General features: G+C 38.3%; 1 protein-coding gene across 1 annotated transcript in view; it reads left to right on the forward strand.

Moving 5' to 3' along the window:
- The window catches only part of BTG4 (BTG anti-proliferation factor 4), a 32,594-nt gene that overhangs the window by 228 nt on the left and 7,062 nt on the right, over nucleotides 1–25,304 (forward strand). Inside the window, exons 2-3 of the mRNA XM_007172996.2 lie at nucleotides 15,771–15,969; nucleotides 16,430–16,567. Coding sequence (XP_007173058.1) covers nucleotides 15,797–15,969; nucleotides 16,430–16,567 — 311 coding nt within the window. The 5' untranslated portion in view covers nucleotides 15,771–15,796. The remainder of the gene's footprint in view (nucleotides 1–15,770; nucleotides 15,970–16,429; nucleotides 16,568–25,304) is intronic.

The following is a 25,304-nucleotide window of genomic DNA, read 5'->3' on the forward strand; positions in this document are numbered from 1 at the left end:
TGCCCTTCTCCCAGACCCCCCCCCCGCCCGCCCGCCCCCCCTCCACCGGAAACCCGCTAAGTTGGCCACAACCACGGCCGGAAGCCCTTAGTTTCCTCGATAGAAGCTGGGGTCTAGCGCGCGCGCTTGTGCGCCACCTGAATCCCACTTCTGCAGTGATCGCAGACTTCGGGACAAGTCCAAGCCTTCGTGTCGAGATAGGAGAGTCAAAACATCAACTTTGGGGCGTCTTGTCCTGTTGGAGTCAGTGGGGGAGCACTTCAGCTCTCTTTTATTCTGAGTTAGCCTCCAACCCACCACCTCCACCCCCCGCCCCTCCCCCCACCCCGCGACCAGCTTCCTTTCCCCCCAACTATATCTAAATAAAGCTTCCCTTAGCTCCACCGTCCCAATCCCCTTTCCACACCAGATTGCTGTAGCTCAGCACCCTCTATGGGGAAGTTCTGGGCCTGCAGTGGTTGGTGAATTCAATAAGGCAGCTAACAATCTAGCCTATGGAAGCTAGAGGTGTGAACTGGGCTGATAGGCACCTCTGTATATAATGTTTGATACACTTTCTCCCCTGCATCCTTTAAGACCAATCTTACGGAAAGAAGGTCGATTTAGATTGTAACATCAGTCCCACTAAAAGCTGCTTAGACTGCAACAGTTGTAAATATATCGGATGAGTGGACCCAGTCCCTTCATGAAAAACACTATAAAAATTTTGGTTAATGAATTCTTATAAAAATATTAATAAGTGTATGTGCATAGCTTTCCCGGGAGATCTGGTTAATCTAGGAACAATTTAACCGTTTCAGCGATAGGAAAGTTGTAATTACTGTGGCAGGAATTGAAATGGACATCATAAAACCAATTTAGGAAAGGAAATGGACACATTGGTAATAATCACAATTTAGTTTCCTTATGGCCTTATGGTTTCCATAGTGACCTATGGCACTTTATACTTTCAAGATATTAATACAGTCTCACAGAAAGATAGCTCAAAAATTGATAATTACAAATCTATACAATGACAGTCAGCTAAGGAGAAAACTATTCCCCAACATATCCGAAAATTTTTTGGTTCAGAGCCTGAAGCAATATTGAAAAATTGTATATAAAGATATACATATATTACATATGTTGTATATTTAGCAGCCAAAATGTTGATATCTTTCTTGGCTGACCTATTGAAAAATAGGCAATGGGTACTGTTAGCAAATTCCAATCCCCCAAATCCCCCCCAACCCCCAGAACACTGATATGCACAGGCAGCTCATTTAGATGAATTCCCAAATCTTTTTACCTGGCCGTGTGGTTAGTGATTGGTACTATTAGCAATCAGCTAACTACACTGCCTAGTAACTAGACTCACAGAAAAAAAAAAGGCTTTCATCATAAACTGCGTCTCAGGTTGGTGCCCCATACGTTGCGACAGGCAAATCATTGTTTCAGTTGTAGCTCACTTTACCTGGGGGGTTGGTGAATACCCTACTAAATAATGAAAAATAGGCACAATGAATCACAACAAACAGCATTAAGCGTTACATAGGGGGCCCCACCCAGCAGTTTAAATGTCTTAAAGCCATTCAACATCACGGATTTCGCTTTGCTTACATGGTATTGTACAATCTTACTTTTACTCCTAGAGGTTGCTAACAGTTTAACCATATCTAGAAGCAGCAGCTCGCAGGAGTCTGCAGGGGTTACTAGCATGTTGACAACGTGCTCCGTCAGCAGCGCTAAACGCTGACGCATCAAATCTCGAAGCTCAGCGGGCTCTTCTCAAATGCTTGGGGTCGGCGGTTTGCCGCCGAGGGTGGCGTCTTCCTCCTGGCGGGGCGGCGGGTGATGCTGTGTCTTGTTTTGATGGCAGTGGAATTAGTGATTGTAAGCATCAGAGTACAATCAGCTAATTACACTGCCTACAAACCGAGCACCGGGCGCCCGCGCGCTGCAGCTCCCGGACGGTTCGCAGCGCCGACGCGGTATCCCCGAGCGGGCGGGCCGCGGGATCGGGCCCGCCGCGACCCCGCATTTCACCGGGGGCGACGCCCGACAGTGCCTAGGCGCGAGGCCCAGGACGCGGGTCCTCGGAGGACGCCTCCGAAGGCTCCCGGGCACTCTCGCCCGGCCCGCTGGCTGCGCTGGCCCCCGCCGGACTCGCCGCGCACCCTTGGCACTGCCAGCGGGCGGCGCTCCAGCGGGGACCTGCACCCCCAGGTTCGGGCCCCCCAGGCCCAGGTGACTCCCGGGAGCGCCCAGCCAGCTGGCTTCACCGGGGCCACCGAATCCCTGCGCCCCGCCTTCCCTGCCGCCGTCTCCCGCACCTCCCATGGCCCTCCCGCTCAGGTTCCCTTCCCTTCCCCGCCCCTTCGTTTTCTCGGGCCGGCTCCCACCTCCCTCACCCGGGTCCGGCCAGCCCCAGAAAACTTCTCTTCAGTTCTGGGCCCAACTCTAGAGCCGGCTCTCTCAACCCCGTGCGCCCCGCCGCTCCGAGTGGCCGAGTAACCGTGGCCGTGGCGGGCTAACCGCCCTTGGAACCCCGCGGGTGGAAGGGGCGGGGCGGGCGCGAGACGGGGTGGGATGGGGGAGGGGCTGCATGGGGGAGGGGAGGAAGCAGCGAGAAGGGGCGGAGGGCGGGCCCCTGTGGGGAAGAGGCCCCGGAGGCAGACACTGGTCTTGAGAAGTTCCCTGAGCTCCTCCCCTCCCCCCTCTCCAAGAAGTCCCACAGGCCCTCCCAGTTTTCAAACCCATCCGCGTCAGGGAAAACACCTTGCTGAGTACCAAATTGTAGGCTAGAATTTTCTAATGGGCGGTTGGCCTGGGTAGCCTGTGAAGTGCAGGAGGACAGCCTTTGAGGTCCCATCTGTACCCTTGTGTTCCCCGTGGGTTCTCTCTTACACTCTCGGAGGGCCATGCAATAGGGTGGGATCTGTATCTTCTAGTAAAAGAGTGAGACAGCCAGCTCATTAGTTAGATCAGAGTTTGGACCACTTGAGATCAAGGCCACAGTTTTGTACTCTGTAGGCCAGCTTTAGGCAAAAATGAGTCCTACTTCCAGCATATAATTATTTAAATACCTGCTATATGTTCAGGACCTAAGGTCATTCATTCCACCCTCCCTATGTACAATCTGGATGGTAACACAAGGTGAACGTACATTATTTGCCATTCAAGACAGTATATAGTAAATTACTAAGGTGGGTAGAAATAAAGGGGGCAGGGTGGGGCATGTAGGAGAACTGTAATTGGTCAGGGAAGTTTCATGGAGGAGGTGGCACTAGAGTAGGTCCTTGAAGCAAGACTAAATTTGGACATTCAGGGTGAGGGCTGTGGAGGAGAGAGAAACAATGTCTTGTGACCGGTTACATTTTCTTATTCTCACAATTCCACATTGGATGATGTAGGTGTGTTTATGTGTGCATTTGGAGTAGATTGGGCAAAGAGGATAATTAGGATTTCTGGGAGACGTCTACTAATAATTCTTTCCTTTAGTTACTCTTTCCCCTTGTTTCCTTCAGTGCATGAATCAGGAGAGAATAAAGAATATTCTCTGATTACCCAATTTGTAGAACTCAATTGGAAGTAGCCCCCTGACTGCCCTTTGGTCTTCATGCACCCAGGATGGATTACTTGTTGTTGACCCCAAAACCTTAGTTCTAAATTATTGCCCACAAAGTAAAACTCCCCAGTTATAGATTGGTTCCCTAAACCCAGCAAGTGGTCTCATAGACGCCACTCAACGTGGATAGGCCCAGGTGATCTAGATCATTCAACACATATTCTAAGCTCACACTGTTAAAACACCAGAAGAACTTCTCAAGGATGAATTTGAGTGAGTTTTAGCATTATCTTTGAATATGAAAGACAGCCCATTGTTTGTTAAATGAATCATTTCTTCTGTGTACACCAAAGAGAAGAGTAAGAAACCAAAGTGAAGTATAAAATGTACAGTACAGAAAACGTTAATTGTAAAAATTAACTTGTAAAGTTAAATTGCAAAAGGCAGGTCATTTACAGCTAACTGTAATTTGTATTCATTGTATCATTGGGAGAGGCACAATGTTGTTGAATACATTATGTAAACCCCTCACATGCCTTTAACATGTATAATATACGAAGCCATATCAGGCAACATGCTGTAATCAGAGCTAATTAACCTCTGAGCTCTCTAGAGATAACTGAGAACCAATTTTGTATTTTCTAGTTAAATATACATATATAAATAAAATCAGGAGCAAAATAGCCTCCATTCCATTAACAATATGCAGACTTACAAGCCTTGGTTAGGACATAGTTACAAAAGCAATTCTGTTCTTTCAAATTGTTAGTCATTTTTACCCAATACAGTATTTAATACCTCTTTTTTGATTGATGTTTTATGATTATTAGTTGCGTCTTACATGTCTTACCTGAGCTGAATTGCTGCCATCCAAGGCAATGGTTGCAGTAGATGCCTTGAAATTTAGATTTTTAAAACTTATCTTCAAAGGTGATAAAAAATAAAGAAAACTTATATAAAAGTCATCAATATGCGATGCCTACTGAAATAAGATTTTTAAAATGCAGTTTATTTTGTAGGTAGCACAACTAAAAAATTAAAATAACGAGATGAAATGTGTGTGGCCTAATTCTGTTTAAAAAAAAAAAGAATGCTTGTTCTTAGGGTTGCTGTTGATTTGGCCTGCAGTTACTAGAGAAACTCCAAGGATCTCATTCCCTTTATGGTTCATGTCTAGACATGCCTGGAGACCAGGGAGACCCATGATTTAATCTAAGTAAGAATGCTTGTGGTGTTTTAAATGCCCAAACAGAAGAGTGCATTTGTTTTAGACAACACCAGGAAGGTACCTTTCAGGGGACTTGTTTACTGTTGTATTTAATTTCTGGGCATTTGGTGATTAGGAAGATGGGGAAGGTGCACTAAGGGAAGGAGGTGAGATTGGTTGTTAGGAGGAAACCAAGAAGAATGTAGAAAACAAATATGTTCTGCTTTAGCTTTGGCAAATTTATATTGGCTAAATTTATCACTCCTAAAAAGAACTAGAGTGATGCGAGTTGGGAATTACAAAAGGTGGAGACAACTTATTCTCTGCTAACAGCACACACAAACATACCCCCTGAACATTTTCTAACTTCCACAGCTTTTGTCAGGGAGGAAGAAGTGAAGAATCAGACTGAGGAGAAATTATTGGAGTTTAGAAGCTTCTTTTTAAACCTGTTTTTCAAGTGTATATTTTTTCTTAGGAAATATAAAACCATGTTTTGATTTTTATGTAGATCAATTAATGTCAGATTACCTTATTAACATTCATGATACTATAAATAGGAACTAATTTATTTGTTGAAGCAAGACTAGATTGAGGTCAACTTGGTGCCTTTGAAGAACTAAAAATCAACAAATCTGTTTAATTATGAGAGGAGATTTTCTTTCAAGCTAAAATGAGCTGCCAGCAATTTTTCTAATTTTACTTCTGATTCCATTTCATTGTACTCTCATTAGTAAGAGTGCACCAGATACTTAATTAGCTTCGTTTCTACTTATTGATTAATCAATACTGTTGCTTTCCATATGAAAATGTTAAATTAATTTATCTTTTTGTAAATCAGGAACAATCTGAAAAATAAGCTTTATAATTAGAGTTGCTTGAGCACTTAGTTATGACCTAGCAGCAGGAGCAAAGTTATTGCATATTTGTCATCTTTAGAGAACATAGTCTAGGGATCTATGGTCTAGTTAAAGAGGAAGACAATTTCTATACATAGATAATTAAGATAGTTAGAGTATATTAATTTTATTACTATATCAATATAAGTTGTATATTATTTATATACTTATATAATTATTTTAAGTACCAAGATGGTTAGATTAATAGGTGCTTCAAGACTCCTGAATACTAATGTGAGCTTCATTATTGCCAACATTTAGGAAAAAGAAAAAAGGAAAACACCAAGGATTGGGACACAGAGAAGGTTATGTGGAAACTGTGGGCTCGAGCCAGCTCTGGAAGGAAAAGTAGGACATAGATAAAGGGAAAAGATAGAGAGGGTGCTCTTGGTAGCAGGAGCAACTTATGAAGAAAAAACACAAGCAAATTCATGGACATTGTAATACACGTGGCTAATAGGAGAGCAATGAATGTGTCCCCACTGGGGAAATAAGATTAGAGAGTCAAGTAAGTAGGAGATAGATCCTGGAGCACTTTAGGTGTTAGGCCAGGGAATTTTAATCTCATTCTTCTGTCTGAGGGGCTGTGACTCATATGACATGTTGTTTTATGGAGATTAATAGAGTGGCATAGGTTAGAAGAGGGAGAGACAGAGGAGGCTTAGAGGCCATTTAGGAGATTATTTTAATAGCCCAGTATGGAGTCACGCAGAAAGTATGGTCTGAATGAAAGAGACTTTGTGAAGGGAACTTCACAGGACCTGGTGACTGGTTAGAGTGAAGAAGAGAACAAGATTAACCTCCAGGTTTCAGTGACAAGTAGAGATGTTGGCAGGCAAATATAGTGAGAGGAGAATTATGATGTATTTAGGTTTAGGTGTGTTTAGGTAATGGAAGGACATTGTGGTGGAGTTAGATATTTGGAGCTGGAACTCTGGAAAGAGACCAGAACTGAAAGGAGAGTTTTAATAGTTTTCTGAAGCTGTAATAGTTGTAATAGTTGAAGTTACAAAGATAAATGAGATCTCCAAGAGAGGTACATTTTCTTATTTTTCGTTGAGCCTCTAGCACGTGCTGTGATTCACTCAGGACAGAGTAGGTGATTATCAGCAATGTATTTTTCTTGAATAGAGAATAGAACAAGGAAAGCGGAACGCTCAGGACCAACTTTGAGAGCATCCATTTCCTATTTAGGGGCTGGCAGACGGAAGTAAACCTTGAGAAGGGTTAATCCACAAGGAGAAGCAGAAGAGAGGACTCACGGAATCCAAGTTGTTTTAAACAGGGTCATAGACACGTATGAATTCAAGGGAAACTGCTGCCTCCGCACCACCACATCGTAAAGTTTGGTCAGTGGAATTAGCCAGAGGGCAGAGGATGACCGCACTGGCTCCTCCGAAGGTTTGCTTTAGGGCTTGATTCAGTGAGACAGTCGAGGGGCAATGAACTTCTCTAGGCTATTACTAAACAGGTTAACTTTCCTGGCTGCTTCTCACCACTGATTAACCTCTGTCGCCTCTCTGAAAAATCTCAGGTAGATTTTCAAGGTTTATAGAGATAATTCGACAACTCTAGGGATTCAGTATGGCCAACAAGTAGACTGAGTACACAGTTGAAGAAAGTCTACTCTCCTTAAGAACTCTATGAAACCAAAAGGAGGAAATTGACTATCTTGTTAATTCGTTTACAGGAACGAAAATACTTTAAAGTGTGATTCTCTTAAGCATCACTCTATGACTACTTATTCTTGTTTTTGTTTCTAATCTCCCCGTTTGGTACTTAAGTCTTTTTTCTAGGCAGAATTTATATTCTTTAGTTTTTAATAATTACATAACTCTCATTTGTTACCTTTATTTCCTCTACAAACATAGAATATATCTCAAGGATTTCATCATGCTTACATTTAGTAAGGTTCATATTGTCCTTCCCCTCTTAGCTCATCTACTGCTTGTTTAAAATCCTACTTCCTGGGTAAAATCTTCCTTGGTGACCTTAGTTCATTTTGATATTTCCCTTTTCTCTTTGCACTTAATATATTCACTCTACAATTTATGTCTTCCATTAGTAAGATAATATTATTATTTAATACCTAAATTGCATTTTGAAATCAGCATTTTATTATACTATTAGAATACTATAGTATTCTAATACTATACTGCAACAGGTCCAGGCAGGCCTTGGAAATTGTGAATAGAACAGTAGAATAACTGTTATAGTGTACTATAGTATACTATAGTATACTATTATATATATAATAGTATATTAGTATACTATATATATATGTATATATTAGTATATTATAGTATATAATTAGTATATAATTATATATTAATTAGTATATAATATATTAGTATATTAGTATACTAATAGTATTAGTATACTAATATATTAAATTAGTATATAATATATTAGTATATTAGTATACTATATATATAATAGTATATTATATATATTATATATAGTATACTATAGTATACTATTATACTATATATACTATTAGGTATATATAACACGCATTTATTATATTAGCACAGAATGTTGTATATACATTTTCTTACACCCTGAATTATTTTTAGTGGGCTAACTTTGTTTCCAACTTGATGCATGATACATACATTTTTGTGCCCTCTAGGACAATGCCACTTAACCATTGTGTGTGCTCAATAATGCACATGGAAAATACAAATAAAGTAGGAAAAAGGCTTGTGGTAAATAAAACACTTGTAGGTAACCTCATCAAAAAGAAGCATTATATAGTTTGATTCATTTGGTTTATCAGTAAATGAGTTTCACTTAGTAGATTAGGCAGCTCTAAACTTAATTTCTTTTGGGTTCAAATTAATATTACATGACTACAGAATTTTATTAGGTAATATTTTGGCATATGCAATTTTGTTTCAACAATTAATGTGACTTCCTTTGTATGTGTTTTGAATATAATGGGAATGAATTCATGTGTGGGTTTTAGACTAGTTCATTGCTTTATAAAATGATGCTGCTTAGTTGCTGTTATCAAAAAATATATACTTTCTGTCAGAAGTGGGATTTTTGCTAAAACAGCTATCTTTTCCCCCTCACTAGCAATGATGTGCATTTGCAAACGGGTGGATGTAATTTGCAATTTAAGGAAGGGAAGCTAATGAAATCAAATAGGTCTGATTTTTAAGGCTGGCTATGACATCAAAAGTCCAGTCAATTTAATGTTCAATTTAGATGATATTTTAAAATTATCTTGCCTATTTGAAAACTTCTATCATAAATAGTTTCATTTTATAGCTGAAGGTTAGCTAAAATTAAGAAGACAAATGTAGTGTCAAATTTTCAAGGTAAATCTTTATTGGAGAACCTTGAGGCTTGAAGATACCTTAGTGATCAAGTTGAATTCCCTCATGTTAAAATGAAGAAATGTGATTCTGGAAACTGCTACTTCTACAAGGTCATTTTGGTTATTTTCATGTTTTAAACCATTTGAATCTCTGTTTCAGGCTTAATGAGAAGGTAAAGTATGTCTGTGATGCTCTGTTTCCTGTTGTTCTTCATCCTCATTCTGAGTGACCAGAAATCTCATGTATCCCCCATTTTGTGTGGTGCCTCCCCCAGGCTTTCTCTACTCTTCCAAACCTCTCCAGCCAGAACACAATTCTTTTGTTCTACTATGGATAACCCATCTGACATTTTCCAAAAGGAAATCCTGGAGAGACAATGTCTTAATCAGGGAATAAATGTCTGATAGTGGGAATTCTGGACATTACTTAAAAACAGTGGGAGAGCTGATTTTTTTGTCTTTAAAACTCAACACCCATTTTCTGTTCTACTTAAATATGAAGTTGGATTAGGCTCGCCCAGGCTGAACCATCTGCTAAATTCTAGTTTCCTTTCAGTGGACATTACTATATGGGTATTAAATTGCCATAAAAAACCCAGTAGACCTCAATCTGAACCAACCATTGTTCTCTTTATACGGGTTCTTCTGCTGAGCTCAGTTATTTCAATGATAACATTATTGTCTTGGTTACTAATGCTTGAAACTTGAGGTAATGTTGGAGTATCCCATTTCTCAAGCTCTGTATCCAAATGGTCTTGTGTACGTATCTGAGCTCTTTCTCTAGATCATAAACCTCTTGAAAGGAAAGTTGAAAATTTTTTTAAGCCCACAGCACGTAGTAGTGTCTAATATGTAGTAGATAGTCACCGAATACACTGAGTAAATGTTAATTATAACAGAAGGTATAATTGTCATTAATGTTTAGGAGATGATTTTAATAAGGTGTTTAAGATCATTATAAACAAGTAACTGAAGGAAGTCTTGCATGACGTATAGTTTCTGTTTGATTGTTCTTTCCTGAAGTCTAAGTACACTGTTATTCTACTGTTCTATTCACAATTTCCAAGGCCTGTCTGGACCTGCTGCAGAAAATAATGCTAGGAAAGGGTTCAAAGCCTCATCAACTAATGTGTTTCACCAACTCAGAGTGCAATAGAATGGCATGTCATCGGGAAGGTGAAATAGTGAAAGAATTATTAAACACCATTTTAATGTTGTAAATGCAAACACAAACCATTTGAAAAGGAAATATTTGAGTATGTGCTAATAACATATGTTGCCTTTGGTTCTGAAGCAGATTTTATTTCAGCAATATACAAGTAGTTGTCCTGATTTTCAATTTTGTCACCGCTAACATAAGTTAAAAAAAAAATCTTTGGAAAAGTTATCTCAGCAAAGTCTAGAAAAGATGAGAATAAATGATGCAAATTTGTCATAACAATTTTTCTTAAGCTTAAGGCATTACTAAGCAATCAAAAGTGTAAAATAAAATTAAAATCTCCTTGATAGCTAGGAGATATCTATCTTAACGATATTCCACCTTTGCTGCTCATTAGAATCACTTGGAGATCTTTAAAAAATCCTGATGCCCATGTTGCACTCCATCCCAATTAAATCAGAATGTCCAGGGGGTAGGAGCCAGGCATTTAAAAAAGATATTAAGGTGGTTCCAAGTACAGCAGTTTGGGAACTCCTGCCACTGAGTGAGGAGAATGAGAAATATATCATGGGAAGCTGAAATAAGTAAGATACTGTTGAAGTAAAAGGGCATTAAGGTCCTAGTCTCACCATTATCTTATGTGTTCTGCACTTATAGTAGACACTTAAATACTTACTGAATTGAATTGAACTAGCCTTATTAAATCGTGCCATTACTAGACATGAAGGTGCTCACCCATCTGTTTCTACGGTCCTTATATTACCATTTCTCATGCATCTTAATCATCAAAGATATTACACTAGCCAGTGCACCTCCTAATATGTGTTCCATCTCAGTTCATCACTGATGAAGTTTGTAACAATCACAGCACTCCGGCATGCCAGGAGCCATCTATATCCATATTCTAGTACCACCAGCCATGAGGTTTTTATTTCAGCCAGCAGGTGCGTAATCCACTTCCCAAATCCCATTTTAGACTCTGCTTCCTTACACATTCCTGTTACAAACTGTCTTAGACTAGGCTCCTTAGGAACAGCCTCTGAGATGGGGAGTTGCATGCAGAAAGTTTATTGGGGAGTTTTCTTGAGAAATACACGCATAAGGGAGTGAGAAAGATAGGATCGGGCAGAGGGAGAGGTGGACCAGTGATTTGGTTGTAGTAGAGGCCTCTGCCTATCTTATGGGGAGCTCTGGAGATGGGATGGCCCTTCAGAGTTGTTGCAAATTGAACTTGGGGGCCAGGCTTTTGTACCCCTACACTAGACAGTCAATGGTTGCGGGCCACCCCTTGGGCAAGGGATAACTATACCATGAGGTAGTTTCTGAGAGTAATTCCCAATGAGAGATAGAGCTTTGAGCCATCATCATCTGATAGTTCCAGTAGTTGGGGGATGATTGTATTGACGCTGAAGAGGGGAATGACTTATCGTTGGCCAATGGGAGCTCTTCATGTAGGCTTTTGTATCTTTTGACATGACCCATTGGTTTTTTATAGCTTTCTTGCTTTCTGGTGTAATACATTGTAGGCTCACCTAATATATTACCTGAATGAGAACTGGAATCGACCATTTCTCCAAGAATTTTTTTTTAAAGTGCGAAATTGTAATTAGAGACCACAAAATGAGTGTTAGCATTATTTATTGATTCTAGGCCTTTTTAGTGGACAGAACTAAAATACATATTTTAGTATGTTAAAAAAATCACAAGTTCATATTAATATTGCCATTTCAAATTTAACATTATAGGATTTTTACTTAATTTCTTTGAGTTTGTACTTTTATTCTTTTTTCCTTACATTGAAAATCTTAGTACATGACAACATGGAAGTAAATATGTATATTACCCTATTCTATTCTCTCTTTATATATGTATATATCTATATATAGCTTCAAATTGTAATACTAATATTACTGTAAACATGGTACAGAATGACATTTTAAAAACATATCTTCATAGTTTTCTCTAGAATATATTCCAATGTGTTCTAGAATCACTTGAAATATTTCTTTTCTTTGTGTAGTTGTCACTAGATATAATTTTTGTCTTGCTAGTAAAATATAAGCATAGTAGATCCTAAAATTAATTTTACTTTCCATTCATTTTGAAGTTTTGAGTGAAATTCATTTTACGATAGAATTAATTGGTTGAAGTGAAAATGACTAGTGAAGGAACACCATTTTGAAGCGGGATCTCCTAGGATTCTGTCAAATCACTCTTCTTGATCTTAATACTATTCAGCTTGTTTATTTATTACTTGTAGTAGGACATATTCTTGTCAAATTTACAGATAACATGTAGCCAAAAAGATAGAGAATTTAGTGGATGACAAAATCAGAGTGACAAATAATCTCAATTCCCTAATGGTCTAAATTTAACACAATGACATATGACAGGTACAGCTGAATATGTAGTTATCTTTTACTCCATTTAATCCACAAAAGCATTAGAAAAGACATAATAAAATGATAAATATAAACTAACGTATATTAATAAGAAAGGTACTTTTGAGTACTTAGTATATCCAGTAAATTCAGTTAGGATCCAAATCTGGCAGTCTGATTCCAAGACCTTAAGTACACGTCTTATCCACCTTTTTACAGATGATATTTTGAAGATTAGAGCAGTTGAGAAACCTCTCCAAGTTTCTAGTAAGCTAGAGGACTGGGAGTCAATCCCATGACGCTTGATCTTATAGCTGATTTGTTTACTACTCTGCTGTACTGCCTTCCTGTAACAACTGCTACATACCCTCCACTAGGTGCTTTAATACAAAACATTATTGATTGTAGCTCGCTAACAACCCTATGAGGTCATCCCTCCCAATTTCACAGACAGGCAAATGAAAGTTCAAGAAGTTAAGCAAGTTGCCCAAGGTTACATGGATAGTGAGTTGTAAAGTTGCCATTTATACGTAGTCCTGTCTGACTCCAAAGCCCATATATTTAAAAAATGTTTAATTTATTTTTAAAAAATTTAAAAAATTTTTATACATTTTTAAAGGTTACTTTCCACTTACAGTTGTTACAAAGTATTGTCTGTATTTTACACCCAATAGTTTGTGCCCCCCACTCCTCAAACCCCTATATTGCCCCTTCCCCCCACCTCACTGATAATCACTAGTTTGTTCTCTGTATCTGTGAGTCTGCTTCTTTTTTTGTTTATATTCACTAGTTTTTGTATTTTTTTAGATTCCACATATAAGTGATATCAGACAGTATTTGACTTTCTCTGATTTGTTTCACTTAGCATAATGCCCTCCAAGTCTATCCATGTTGCTGCAAATGGCAAAATTTTGTTCTTTTTTATGGCTGAGTAGTATTCCATTGTGTGTGTGTGTGTGTGTGTGTGTGTGTGTGTGTGTGTGTGTATGCCACATCTTCTTTATCCATTCATCTGCTGATGGACACGTAGGTTACTTCCATATCTTGGCAATTGTAAATAATGCTGCTATGAACACTGGGGTGCATGTTTTCTTTTCAAATTAATGTTTTTGGTATTTTTTGGTGTATACCCAGAAGGAGTGGAATTGCTGGGTCATATGGTAGTTCTATTTTTAGTTTTTTGAGGAACGTCCATACAATTTTCCACAGTGGCTGCACCAATTTACATTCCCACCAACAGTGTACAAGGATTGCCTTTTCTCTATATCCTCACCAACATTTGTTACCTGTGTTCTTTTTGATGATAGCCATTCTGACAGGTGTGAGGTGATATCTCATTGTGGTTTTGGTTTGCATTTCCCTGATGATTAGTGATGCTGAGTATCTTCTCATGTGCCTGTTGGCCATCTGCGTTCCCTCTTTGGAAAAATGTCTATTCAGGTCTTCTCAAAGCCCATATTCTTAAGCATTATGTTGTGCAGGAAGGAAAGATGTGACAAAACAGTAGCATTAGCGAAAAAGACTAAGTGCTAGTTCAGCGTGAAGCAGAGGTATGATGCCACTACCACCAAGGCGAATGCCACCTGAGGCTGTATTCTAGAAATACAGTATTCAGAGCAAGGGAGGTTAACAGTCCCATTCTATTCTGTCATGGCAGAGCACACCTGGAACATTGGGCTTCTGGGCTTTACACTTTGAAAGAAGATTACTGATGCACCTGAAACTCATCCAGATGTGAGCGCTGAGCATGGCGAAATGTCTGAGTAACATGTTTATGGGAAGAACTGTCGAAAAGCTAAGAATAGTTAGCTACTGCCCCCAAAGAGGAGTCTCAATAGCTAGTATTTGAAGCGTCTTCATGTGGTGGAGGATTAGATACAATCTGTATGGTTCCAGAGGGAAAAAATTAGGCTGCAAATATAGAGAATCAAAGAGTTGGATGTAGTTTCTCAAGGGGAGGAAGGACCTCCTGGCATTTGGAACTTTTTAGAAAAGAAATGGGCTTCCTTGTAAGAGAATGAATTCTTTTTCAGTGACAGAGAACCTGAATGACCACTTATGATGGGTGTTAAAGACATATGCCAGGTGTAGTGGTTCTTAAATTTAGTAAGCATAAGAATCACCAGAGGGAACTTGTTAAATAATGATTTCCAGGTTTGCCTTCAGAAGTATTGATTCAGTGGATCTGGGATAAGGTCCTGGAATCTGCATTTTTAACAAGCAGCTCAGTGGGTCCAAATCAGGTGATCAGCGACCTACGCTGTGAGAGCTAGTGAGACTAGATAAACTTTGAGGCCTTGTTCATTTATTTTACAAATAAGCATTTTAGTGAAAAATGTGTGTAGTCGATATAATGACTATTCAAAGAGAGTTGTCTTTAGTTTCAGAATAGATCCAAGACAAACTTCTTTAATATGTTGATGGTTATGAGAGACAAAAATATTGGAATGTAGGCTCTTAGGATATGGAAGGAGAAGGGTTGATTCTTAATCAGTGTCATAAAAGATAAGACTTTAAGAGCAAGATAGAAGATAGAAATCCAGTTTGAAGATCTTTAAACACTTTAAGTAAGGAACGCACTCTGCATATGCCAAGGAGCAATCTGATGGGGACCTGGAAAAAGCTGTCAATTATCCTAAAGGACAGCACCTGTGTAAGGCTAACACCTATCAGGTTTTGGGGCCCAGGTTTATATAAACTGCAGCCTAAAACTGACAAAACAAGTGTGGTGAGAGTGTCTTCTAACTCTGGCCCACTTTCTGTTGGGCTAAAGAGCTTTTGCTGGCAAGTTTAATATATATTTGATTAATCTTAACTTTTACTTAAAGTGTGCAACCTGAGAGCCGCATTTTAGGAACTACTGTATCCTGAAATGTTTTTGCTCTCTGTAAATAGGTTTTCAACACTGGTACGTGGTGTAATTTACTGTCCCATGTCCAGACTTTTAAAAGCATTTAATTTGCAGAGTGATTCATTTGTTTAAGTGTATCACAGTATTTAAAAGATTTTTTTTCTTTGAAAATCATTCAAATGATTTGAAAATCATTAAAGGTTAGTTGAGGAATTGGTGTTCTTGGCTGTTTTGTTGATTGATAGTATTGATGTGCTTTTTTTTAGTTCATTAAGGACTAACAAGTGACTTCTGTTTTAAATTTAAGGTATATAAAGTTTCCAAATGGCAATTACATGTTGATAATAAGTTAGACCCTTGTTTCTGTTTTATTTCTTCTTGCCTCCTTTTAATGGCTGCAGACCTACTCGTCGACTCTTCTTGAATCATGAGAGATGAAATAGCAACAACAGTCTTCTTTGTCACAAGATTAGCAAAAAACCATGATAAATTGAGTAAACAACAGATAGAAGACTTTGCAGAAAAGTTGATGATGATCTTGTTTGAAACATACAAAAGTCACTGGCACGCTGATCACCCTTCTAAAGGGCAAGCCTTCAGGTGAGAGTTGATATGCATGGCAAAGGGAAGTAATAAGTCAGCAGTGACCACCTGCAATAATTTTGTTGGCAACCTTTAAGTAATTAAAATTTTATGGGCTCAAATTTATTTGTTTGAACTTGGACTTGAAAAAAGGAGATGTGATAGATGACAGTACAAGTCAAAAACTATAGGGCAAACCTCTTTATGTGAGGTGGATTAAACAATTTCTAACTTGTGTTTACCCTGAAGGCTATACAGTGAACCTTTGGTGTGACTTAGTAATGGAATCCATGTTCTGAGTTGCTGTGTAAAAAGTCGGTATTTTACTCTTGCTGTAAAACTGGAGGGTTGCCGAGGAGTTGAGGAAAGATGAGAGTGAGGTGGGAGCTGTGTGTATTGGAGTTTCTTGCCTACAACATGATTCTCCAGCTAAAGTACCTGTCACCACGTCTTTGTTTCCCTTTCCTTGTTTTTAAAGGTGTATCAGGATAAACAATAATCAGAATAAAGATCCTATTCTAGAAAGGGCTTGTGCTGAAAGTAATGTGGATTTTTCTCACCTGGGACTTCCAAAGGAGATGACCATATGGGTAGATCCCTTTGAAGTGTGCTGTAGGTGAGTAATCTCATTGGAGTTAGTTTGTGTGCTCTGTGACCCTTGGAAACCTTAGGATATTTAGTCAGCTCTATGCACCTTTGTGAAAGGTGATACTCCAAAGCCCTGGATTAGCAGGGAGGGCACAGGGTGACTAAGACTAGATGCAAACTATATCAGACAAAACAGACTTCCCAATTAGGGTGGATGGAGTGGGAAGCACAAAGATTTTTGCATAGTATTTGAAATTTGACTTTAATCACTGCATCATATTGCCAACTGTAGATTATAATGTCCAAGTATTATAGGCAGTATCAAGGGGGAAGAGGAGTTATTTACCATCAGCAATTCAGTCCATCAGTTGAATCAAAAGAAAGTAGTCTGACTTTATCTTAGTTAATTCCTAGAAAGCTTTTATAGACTCCTTGACCCCTGCCAATTATGACAATATTAGTAGCTGAAGGTCATAATGTCTCTCAATGTGCTTTGCTGTCAAACCATTTCAATTTGTTTTTTTTTAAATTGAAGTATAGTTGATTTACAAAATTATATTAGTTTCAGATATACAACATAGTAATTCAAAGTTTTTACAGATTATACCCCATTTAAATTTATTATAAAACATTGGCTATATTCCCTGTGCAGTACTGTATCCTTGTAGCTTATTTATTTTATACATAGTAGTTTGTACCTACCCCTATCTTTCCCCTCCCCACTTCCCTTTGCCCTGCTGGTAACCACTAGTTTGTTCTCTATGTCTGCTGAGTCTGTTTCTGTTTTGCTATATACATATGTTTTATTTTTTGGATCCCACATATAAATGATATCATACAGTATTTGACTTTCTCTGTCTGACTTAGTTCACTAAGCATAATATTCTCTAGGTCCATTCATGTTGCTGCAAATGGCAGAATTTCATTCTTTTCTATGGCTGAGTAGTACTCAGTTGTATATATATATGCCACATCTTCTTTATCCATTCATCTGTTGATGGACACTTGGGTTGCTACCATGTCTTGGCTATTGTAAATAGTGCTGCTCTGAATATTGGGGTGCATGCAATGTTTTGAATTTTCTGGATATGTACCCAGGAGTGTTTTTTTTCTGGATATATACCCAGGATATATATTGCTGGATCATATGGTAATCCTACTTTTAGTTTGAGGAACCTCCATACTGTTTTCCATAGTGGCTGCACCAATTTACATTCCCACCGATAGTGTACAAGGGTTCCATTTTCTCCATGTTCTTGCCAACATTTGTTATTTGTAGACATTTTGATGATAGCCATTCTGACAGGTGTGAGGTGATGTCTCATTGTTTTGATTTGCATTTCTCTAATAATGTAAGATGTTAAGCATCTCTTTATGTGCCTGTTAGCCATTTGTATGTCCATTTCTTTGGAAAAATGTCTATTCAGGTTTTCTGCACATTGTTTTTTGAATTTTATTTAATTTATTTTTTTGTACAGCAGGTTCTTATTAGTTACCCATTTTATACTTATTAGTGTATATATGTCAATCCCAATCTCCCAATTCATCACACCACCACCCCCCCCCCCACCACTTTCCCCCCTTGGTGTCCGTATGTTTGTTCTCTACATCTGTGTCTCACTTTCTGCCCTGCAAACTGGTTCATCTGTACCATTTTTCTAGGTTCCACATATATGCGTTAATATACGATATTTGTTTTTCTCTTTCTGACTTACTTCACTCTGTATGACAGTCTCTAGATCCATCCACGTCTCTGCAAATGACTCAATTTCGTTCCTTTTTATGGCTGAGTAATATTTCACTGTATATATGTACCACGACTTCTTTATCCATTCATATGTTGATGGACATATAGGTTGCTTCCATGTCCTGGTTATTGTAAATAGTGCTGCAATGAATATTGGGGTGCATGTGTCATTTTGAATTATGGTTTTCTCTGGGTATATGCCCAGTAGTGGGATTGCTGGGTCATTTGGTAATTCTATTTTTAGTTTTTTAAGGAACCTCTATACTGTTCTCCATAGTGACTGTATCAATTTACATTCCCACCCACAGTGCAAGAGGGTTCCCTTTTCTCCACACCCTTTCCAGCATTTGTAGTTTGTAGATTTTCTGATGATGGCCATTCTGACCAGTGTGAGATGACACCTCATTGTAGTTTTGATTTGCATTTCTCTAATGATTAGTGATGTTGAGCAGCTTTTCATGTGCTTCTTGGCCATCTGTATGTCTTCTTTGGAGAAATGTCTATTTAGGTCTTCTGCCCATTTTTGGATTGGGTTGTTTGTTTCTTTAATATTGAGCTGCATGAGCTGTTTATATATTTTGGAGATTAATCCTTTGTCCATTGATTCGTTTGCAAATATTTTCTCCCATTCTGAGGGCTGTCTTTTCGCCTTGTTTGTGGTTTCCTTTGCTGTGCAAAAGCTTTGAAGTTTCATTAGGTCCCATTTGTTTATTTTTGTTTTTATTTCCATTACTCTAGGAGGTGGATCAAAAAAGATCTTGCTGTGATTTATGTCAAAGAGTGTTCTTCCTATGTTTTCCTCTAAGAGTTTTATAGTATCCCATCTTACATTTAGGTCTCTAATCCATCTTGAGTTTATTTTTGTGTTTGGTGTTAGGGACTGTTCTAATTTCATTCTTTTACATGTAGCTGTCCAGTTTTCCCAGCACCACTTATTGAAAAGTCTGTCTTTTCTGCATTGTATATCCTTGCCTCCTTTGTCATATATTAGTTGACCATAAGTGCGTGGGTTTATCTCTGGGCTTTCTATCCTGTTCCATTGATCTATGTTTCTGTTTTTGTGCCAGTACCATATTGTCTTGATTACTGTAACTTCTAGTATAGTCTGAAGTCAGGGAGTCTGATTCCTCCAGCTCCGTTTTTTTCCCTCAAGACTGCTTTGGCTATTCGGGGTCTTTTGTGTCTCCATACAAATTTTAAGATTTTTTTGTTCTGGTTCTATAAAAAATGTCATTGGTAATTTGATAGGGATTGCATTGAATCTGTAGATTGCTTTGGGTAGTATAGTCATTTCCACAATATTGATTCTTCCAATCCAAGAACATGGTATATCTCTCCATCTGTTAGTATCATCTTTAATTTCTTTCATCAGTGTCATAGTTTTCTGCATACAGGTCTTTTGTCTCCCTAGGTAGGTTTATTCCTAGGTATTTTATTCTTTTTGTTGCAATGGTACATAGGAGTGTTTCCTTAATTTCTCTTTCAGATTTTTCATCATTAGTGTATAGGAATGCAAGAGATTTCTGTGCATTAATTTTGTATCCTTCAACTTCACCAAATTCATTGATTAGCTCTAGTAGTTTTCTGGTGGCATCTTTAGGATTCTCTATGTATAGTATTATGTCATCTGCAAACAGTGACAGTTTTACTTCTTTTCCAATTTGTATTCCTTTTATTTCTTTTTCTTCTCTGATTGCCGTGGCTAGGACTTTATATTGAATAATAGTGGTGAGAGTGGACATCCTTGTCTTGTTCCTGATTTTAGAAGAAATGCTTTCAGTTTTTCACCATTGAGAATGATGTTTGCTGTGGGTTTGTCATATATGGCTTTTATTATGTTGAGGTAGGTTCCCTCTATGCCCACTTTCTGGATAGATTTTATCATAAATGGGTGTTGAATTTTGTCAAAAGCCTTTTCTGCATCTATAGAGATGATCATATGGTTTTTCTTCTTCAGTTTGTTAATATGGTGTATCACATTGATTGATTTGCATATATTGAAGAATCCTTGCATCCCTGGGATAAATCCCACTTAATCATGGTGTATGATCCTTTTAATGTGTTGTTGGATTCTGTTTGCTAGTATTTTGTTGAGGATTTTTGCAGCTATATTCATCAGTGATATTAGTCTGTAACTTTCTTTTTTTGTAGTATCCCTGTCTGGTTTTGGTATCAGGGTGATGGTGGCCTCACAGAATGAGTTTGGGAGTGTTCCTTCCTCTGCAATTTTTGGAAGAGTTTGAGAAGGATGGGTGTTAACTCTTCTGTAAATGTTTGATAGAATTCACCTGTAAAGCCATCTGGTCGTGTACTTTTGTTTGTTGGGAGATTTTTAATCACAGTTTCAATTTCATTACTTGTGATTGGTGTGTTCATATTTTCTATTTCTTCCTGGTTCAGTCTTGGATGGTTATACCTTTGTAAGAATTTGTCCATTTCTTCCAGGTTGTCCATTTTATTGGCATAGAGTTGCTTGTAGTAGTCTCTTAGGATGCTTTGTATTTCTGCGGTGTCTGTTGTAACTTCTCCTATTTCATTTCTAATTTTATTGATTTGAGTCCTCTCCCTCTTTTTCTTGATGAGTCTGGCTAATGGTTTATCAATCTTTTATGTCTTCTCAAAGAAACAGCTTTTAGTTTTATTGATCTTTGCTATTGTTTTCTTTGTCTCTTTTTTGTTTTTTTCTGCTCTGATATTTATGATTTCTTTCCTTCAACTAACTTTAGGTATTTTGTTCTTCTTTCCTTAGTTTCTCCTTTTCTTAGTTCCTTTAGGTGTATCGTTAGATTGTGTATTTGAGATGTTTGTTGTTTCTTGAGGTAGAATTGTATTGCTATAAACTTCCCTCTTAGAATTGCTTTTACTGCATCCCATAGGTTTTGGATTATCGTGTTTTCACTGTCATTTGTCTCTAGGTAGTCTTTTATTTCATCTTTGATTTCTTCAGTGATCTCTTGGCTATTTAGTAACGTAGTGTTTAGCCTCTGTGTGTGTGTGTTTTATGTTTTTTCCCTGTAATTGATTTCTAATCTCATAGCGTTGTGATCAGAAAAGATGCTTGATATGATTTCAATTTTCTTAAATATACTGAGGCTTGATCTGTGACCCAAGATGTGATCTATCCTGGAGAATGTTCCATGTACACTTGAGAAGAAAGTGTAATCTGCTGTTTTTTGGATGGAATGTCCTATAAATATCAATTAAATCTATCTGGTCTATTGTGTCTTTTAAAGCTTGTGTTTCCTTATTAATTTTCTGTTTGGATGATCTGTCCGTTGGTGTAAGTGAGGTGTTAAAGTCCCCCACTGTTATTGTGTTACTGTCGATTTCCTCTTTTAGAGCTGTTAGCAGTTGCCTTATGTATTGAGGTGCTCCTATGTTGGGTGAACATATATTTATAATTACTATATCCTCTTTTTGGATTGATCCCTTGATCATTTGTAGTGTCCTTCCTTGTCTCTTGTAACATTCTTTATTTTAAAGTCTATTTTATCTGATATGAGTATAGCTACTCCAGCTTTCTTTTGATTTCCATTTGCATGGAATATCTTTTTCCATCCCCTTACTTTCAGTCTCTATGTGTCCCTAGGTCTGAAGTGGGTCTCTTGTAGACAGCATATATATGGGTCTTGTTTTTGTATCCATTCAGTGGTCCTGTTTCTTTTGGTTGGAGCATTTAATCCATTCACATTTAAGGTAATTATCGATATGTATGTTCCTATGACCATTTTCTTAATTGTTTTGTGTTTGTTTTTGTAGTTCCTTTTCTTCTCTTGTGTTTCCCACTTAGAGAAGTTCCTTTAGCATTTGTTGTAGAGTTGGTTTGGTTGTGCTGAATTCTCTTAGCTTTTGCTTGTCTGTAAAGCTTTTGATTTCTCCATCAAATCTGAATGAGATCTTTGCTGGGTAGAGTAATCTTGGTTGTAGGTTCTTCCCTTTCATCACTTTAAATATATTGTGCCACTCCCTTCTGTCTTGCAGGGTTTCTGCTGAGAAATCAGCTGTTAACTTTATGGGAGTTCCCTTGTATGTTATTTGTCCTTTTTCCCTTGCTGCTTTCAATAATTTTTCTTTGTCTTTAATTTTTGCCAATTTGGTTATGTTGTATCTCAGTGTGTTTCTCCTTGGGTTTATCCTGTATGGGAGTCTCTGCGCTTCCTGGACTTGGGTGGCTATTTCCTTTCCCATGTTAGGGAAGTTTTCGACTATAATCTCTTCAAATATTTTCTAGGATCCTTTCTCTCTGTCTCTTCTCCTTCTGGGATCCCTATAATGCAAATGTTTTGTGTTTAATGTTGTCCCAGAGGTCTCTTAGTCTGTCTTCATTTCTTTTCATTCTTTTTTCTTTATTTTGTTCTGCAGCAGTGAATTTCACCATTCTGTCTTCCAGGTCACTTATCTGTTCTTCTGCCTCAGTTATTCTCCTATTGATTCCTTCTAGTGTATTTTTCTTTTCACTTATTGTATTGGTCCTCTGTGTGTGTGTGTTCTTTAATTCTTCTAGGTCTTTGTTAAACATTTCTTGCATCTTCTCAATCTTTGCCTCCACTCTTTTCCCAAGGTCCTGGATCATCTTCACTATCATTATTCTGAATTCTTTTTCTGGAATGTTGCCTATCTCCACTTCATTGAGTTGTTTTTCTGGGGTTTTATCTTGTTCCTTCATCTGGTACATAGCCCTCTGGCTTTTCATCTTGTCTATCTTTCTGTGAATGTGGTTTTTGTTCCACAGGCTGCAGGATTGTAGTTCTTCTTGCTTCTGCTGTCTGCCCTCTGGTGGATGAGGCTATCTAAGAGGCTTGTGCAAGTTTCCTGATGGGAGGGACTGGTGGTGGGTAGAGCTGGCTGTTGCTCTGGTGGGCAGAGCTCAGTAAAACTTTAATCTGCTTGTCTGCTGATGGGTGGGGCTGGGTTTCCTCCCTGTTGGGTGTTTGGCCTGAGGTGACTCAGCACTGGAGCCTACCTGGGCTCTTTGGTGAGGCTAATGGAAGACTCTGGGAGGGCTCACAACAAGGAGTAATTCCTAGAACTTCTGCTGCCAATGTCCTTGTCCTCACAGTGAGACACAGCCACCCCCCGCCTCTGCAGGAGACCCTCCAACACTAGCAGGTAGGTCTTGTTCAGTCTCCTATGGGGTCACTGCTCCTTCTCCTGGGTCCCGATGCACACACTACTTTCTGTGTGCCCTCCAAGAGTGAAGTCTCTGTTTCCCCCAGTCCTGTCGAAGTCCTGCAATGAAATCCCGCTAGCCTTCAAAATCTGATTCTCTAGGAATTCCTCCTCCCGTTGCTGGACGCCCAGGTTGGGAAGCCTGACGTTAGGCTCACAGCCTTCACTCTAGTAGGTGGAATTCTGTAGTATAAGTGTTCTTCAGTTTGTGAGTCACCCACCCAGTAGTTATGGGATTTAATTTTATTGTGATTGCGCCCCTTCTACCATATCATTGTGGCTCCTCCTTTGTCTTTGGATGTGGGGTATCTTTTTTGGTGAGTTCCAGTGTCTTCCTTTTGATGATTGTTCAGCAGTTAGTTGTGATTCCGGTGCTCTCGCAAGAGGGAGTGAGAGCACGTCCTTCTACTCCGCCATCTTGAACCAATCCGATCTGTCCATTTTTTGACTGGGTTGTTTGTTTGTTGTTTTTTTTTTCATGTTGAGTTGTATGAGCCGTCTATATATTGTGGATATTAATCCCTTGTCAGTTATGTTACTTGTAAATATTTTCTTCCATTCAGTAGGTTATCTTTTTGCTTTCTTGATGGTTTCCTTTGTTGTGCAAAAGCTTTGAAGTTTCATTAGGTCCCATTTGTTTATTTTCGTTTTTGTTTTCTTTGCCTTAGGAGACAGATCCAAAAAAAAAAAATTACTACAATTTATATCAGGGTTCTGCCTATGTTTTCCTCTAGGAGTTTATATCATTTGCAGTCTAACATATAGGTCTTTAATCCATTTTGAGTTTATTCTTTATATGGTGTAAGAAACTGTTCTAATTTCTTTCTCTACTTGTAGCTGCCCTGTTGTCCCAGCACCACTTATTGAAGAGAATGTCTTTTCCCCATTGTATATTCTTGCCTCTCTGTTATAGATTAATTAACCATAGGTGCATGGGTTTATTTCTGGGCTCTCTATCTCTTCCACTGATATATGTGTCTATTTTTGTGCCAGTATCATACTGTTTTGATTACCAGAGTTTTGTAGTATAGGCTGAAGTGCGGGAGCTTGATACCTCCAGCTCTGTTCTTTCTCAAGATTGCTTTGGCTATTTGTGGTCTTTTGTGTTTTCATACAAATCTTAGAATTATTTGCTATAGTTCTGTGAAAAATGCCATTAGTATTTTGATAGGGATAGCACTGAATCTGTAGATTGCCTTGGGTAGTATGGTTATTTTAACAATATTAATTCTTCCAATCCATGAACATGGTATGTCTTTCCATCTCTTTTTGTCTTCAGTTTCTTTCATCAGTGTTTTATAAATTTCTGAGTACAGGTCTTTTTACCTCCTTAGTTAGATTTATTCTTAGGTATTTTATTCTTTTTGATGTGATGGTAAATGAGATTGTTTTCTTAATTTCTTTCTGATAGTTCATTGTTAGTGTGTAGAAATGTAACAGATTTCTGCAACAAATTTCTGTATACTAATTTTGTATTCTGCAATTTTACCAAATTGTTTTCTGGTGGTGTCTTTAGGATTTTCTATGTATACTATCATGTCACCTCCAAACAGTGACAGTTTTACTTCTTCCTTTCCAATTTGGATTCCTTTTCTTTTTCTTTTTCTTTTCTTGTCGGATTGCTGTGTCTAGAGTTTTGAATACTATGTTGAATAAAAGAGGTGAGAGTCGGTATCTTTGTCTTGTTCTGATCTTAGAGGAAATGCTGTCAGCTTTTTATCATGAGTATGATGTTAGCTGTGGACTTACCATATATGGCCTTTGTTATGTTGAGAGATGTTCTCTCTATACCCACTTTGTGGAGAGTTTTTATTATAAATGAATGTTGAATAGTGTCAAAAGATTTTTG

The sequence above is a fragment of the Balaenoptera acutorostrata genome, chromosome 9, assembly GCF_949987535.1.
Source record: "Balaenoptera acutorostrata chromosome 9, mBalAcu1.1, whole genome shotgun sequence".
Lineage (NCBI taxonomy): Eukaryota > Metazoa > Chordata > Mammalia > Artiodactyla > Balaenopteridae > Balaenoptera > Balaenoptera acutorostrata.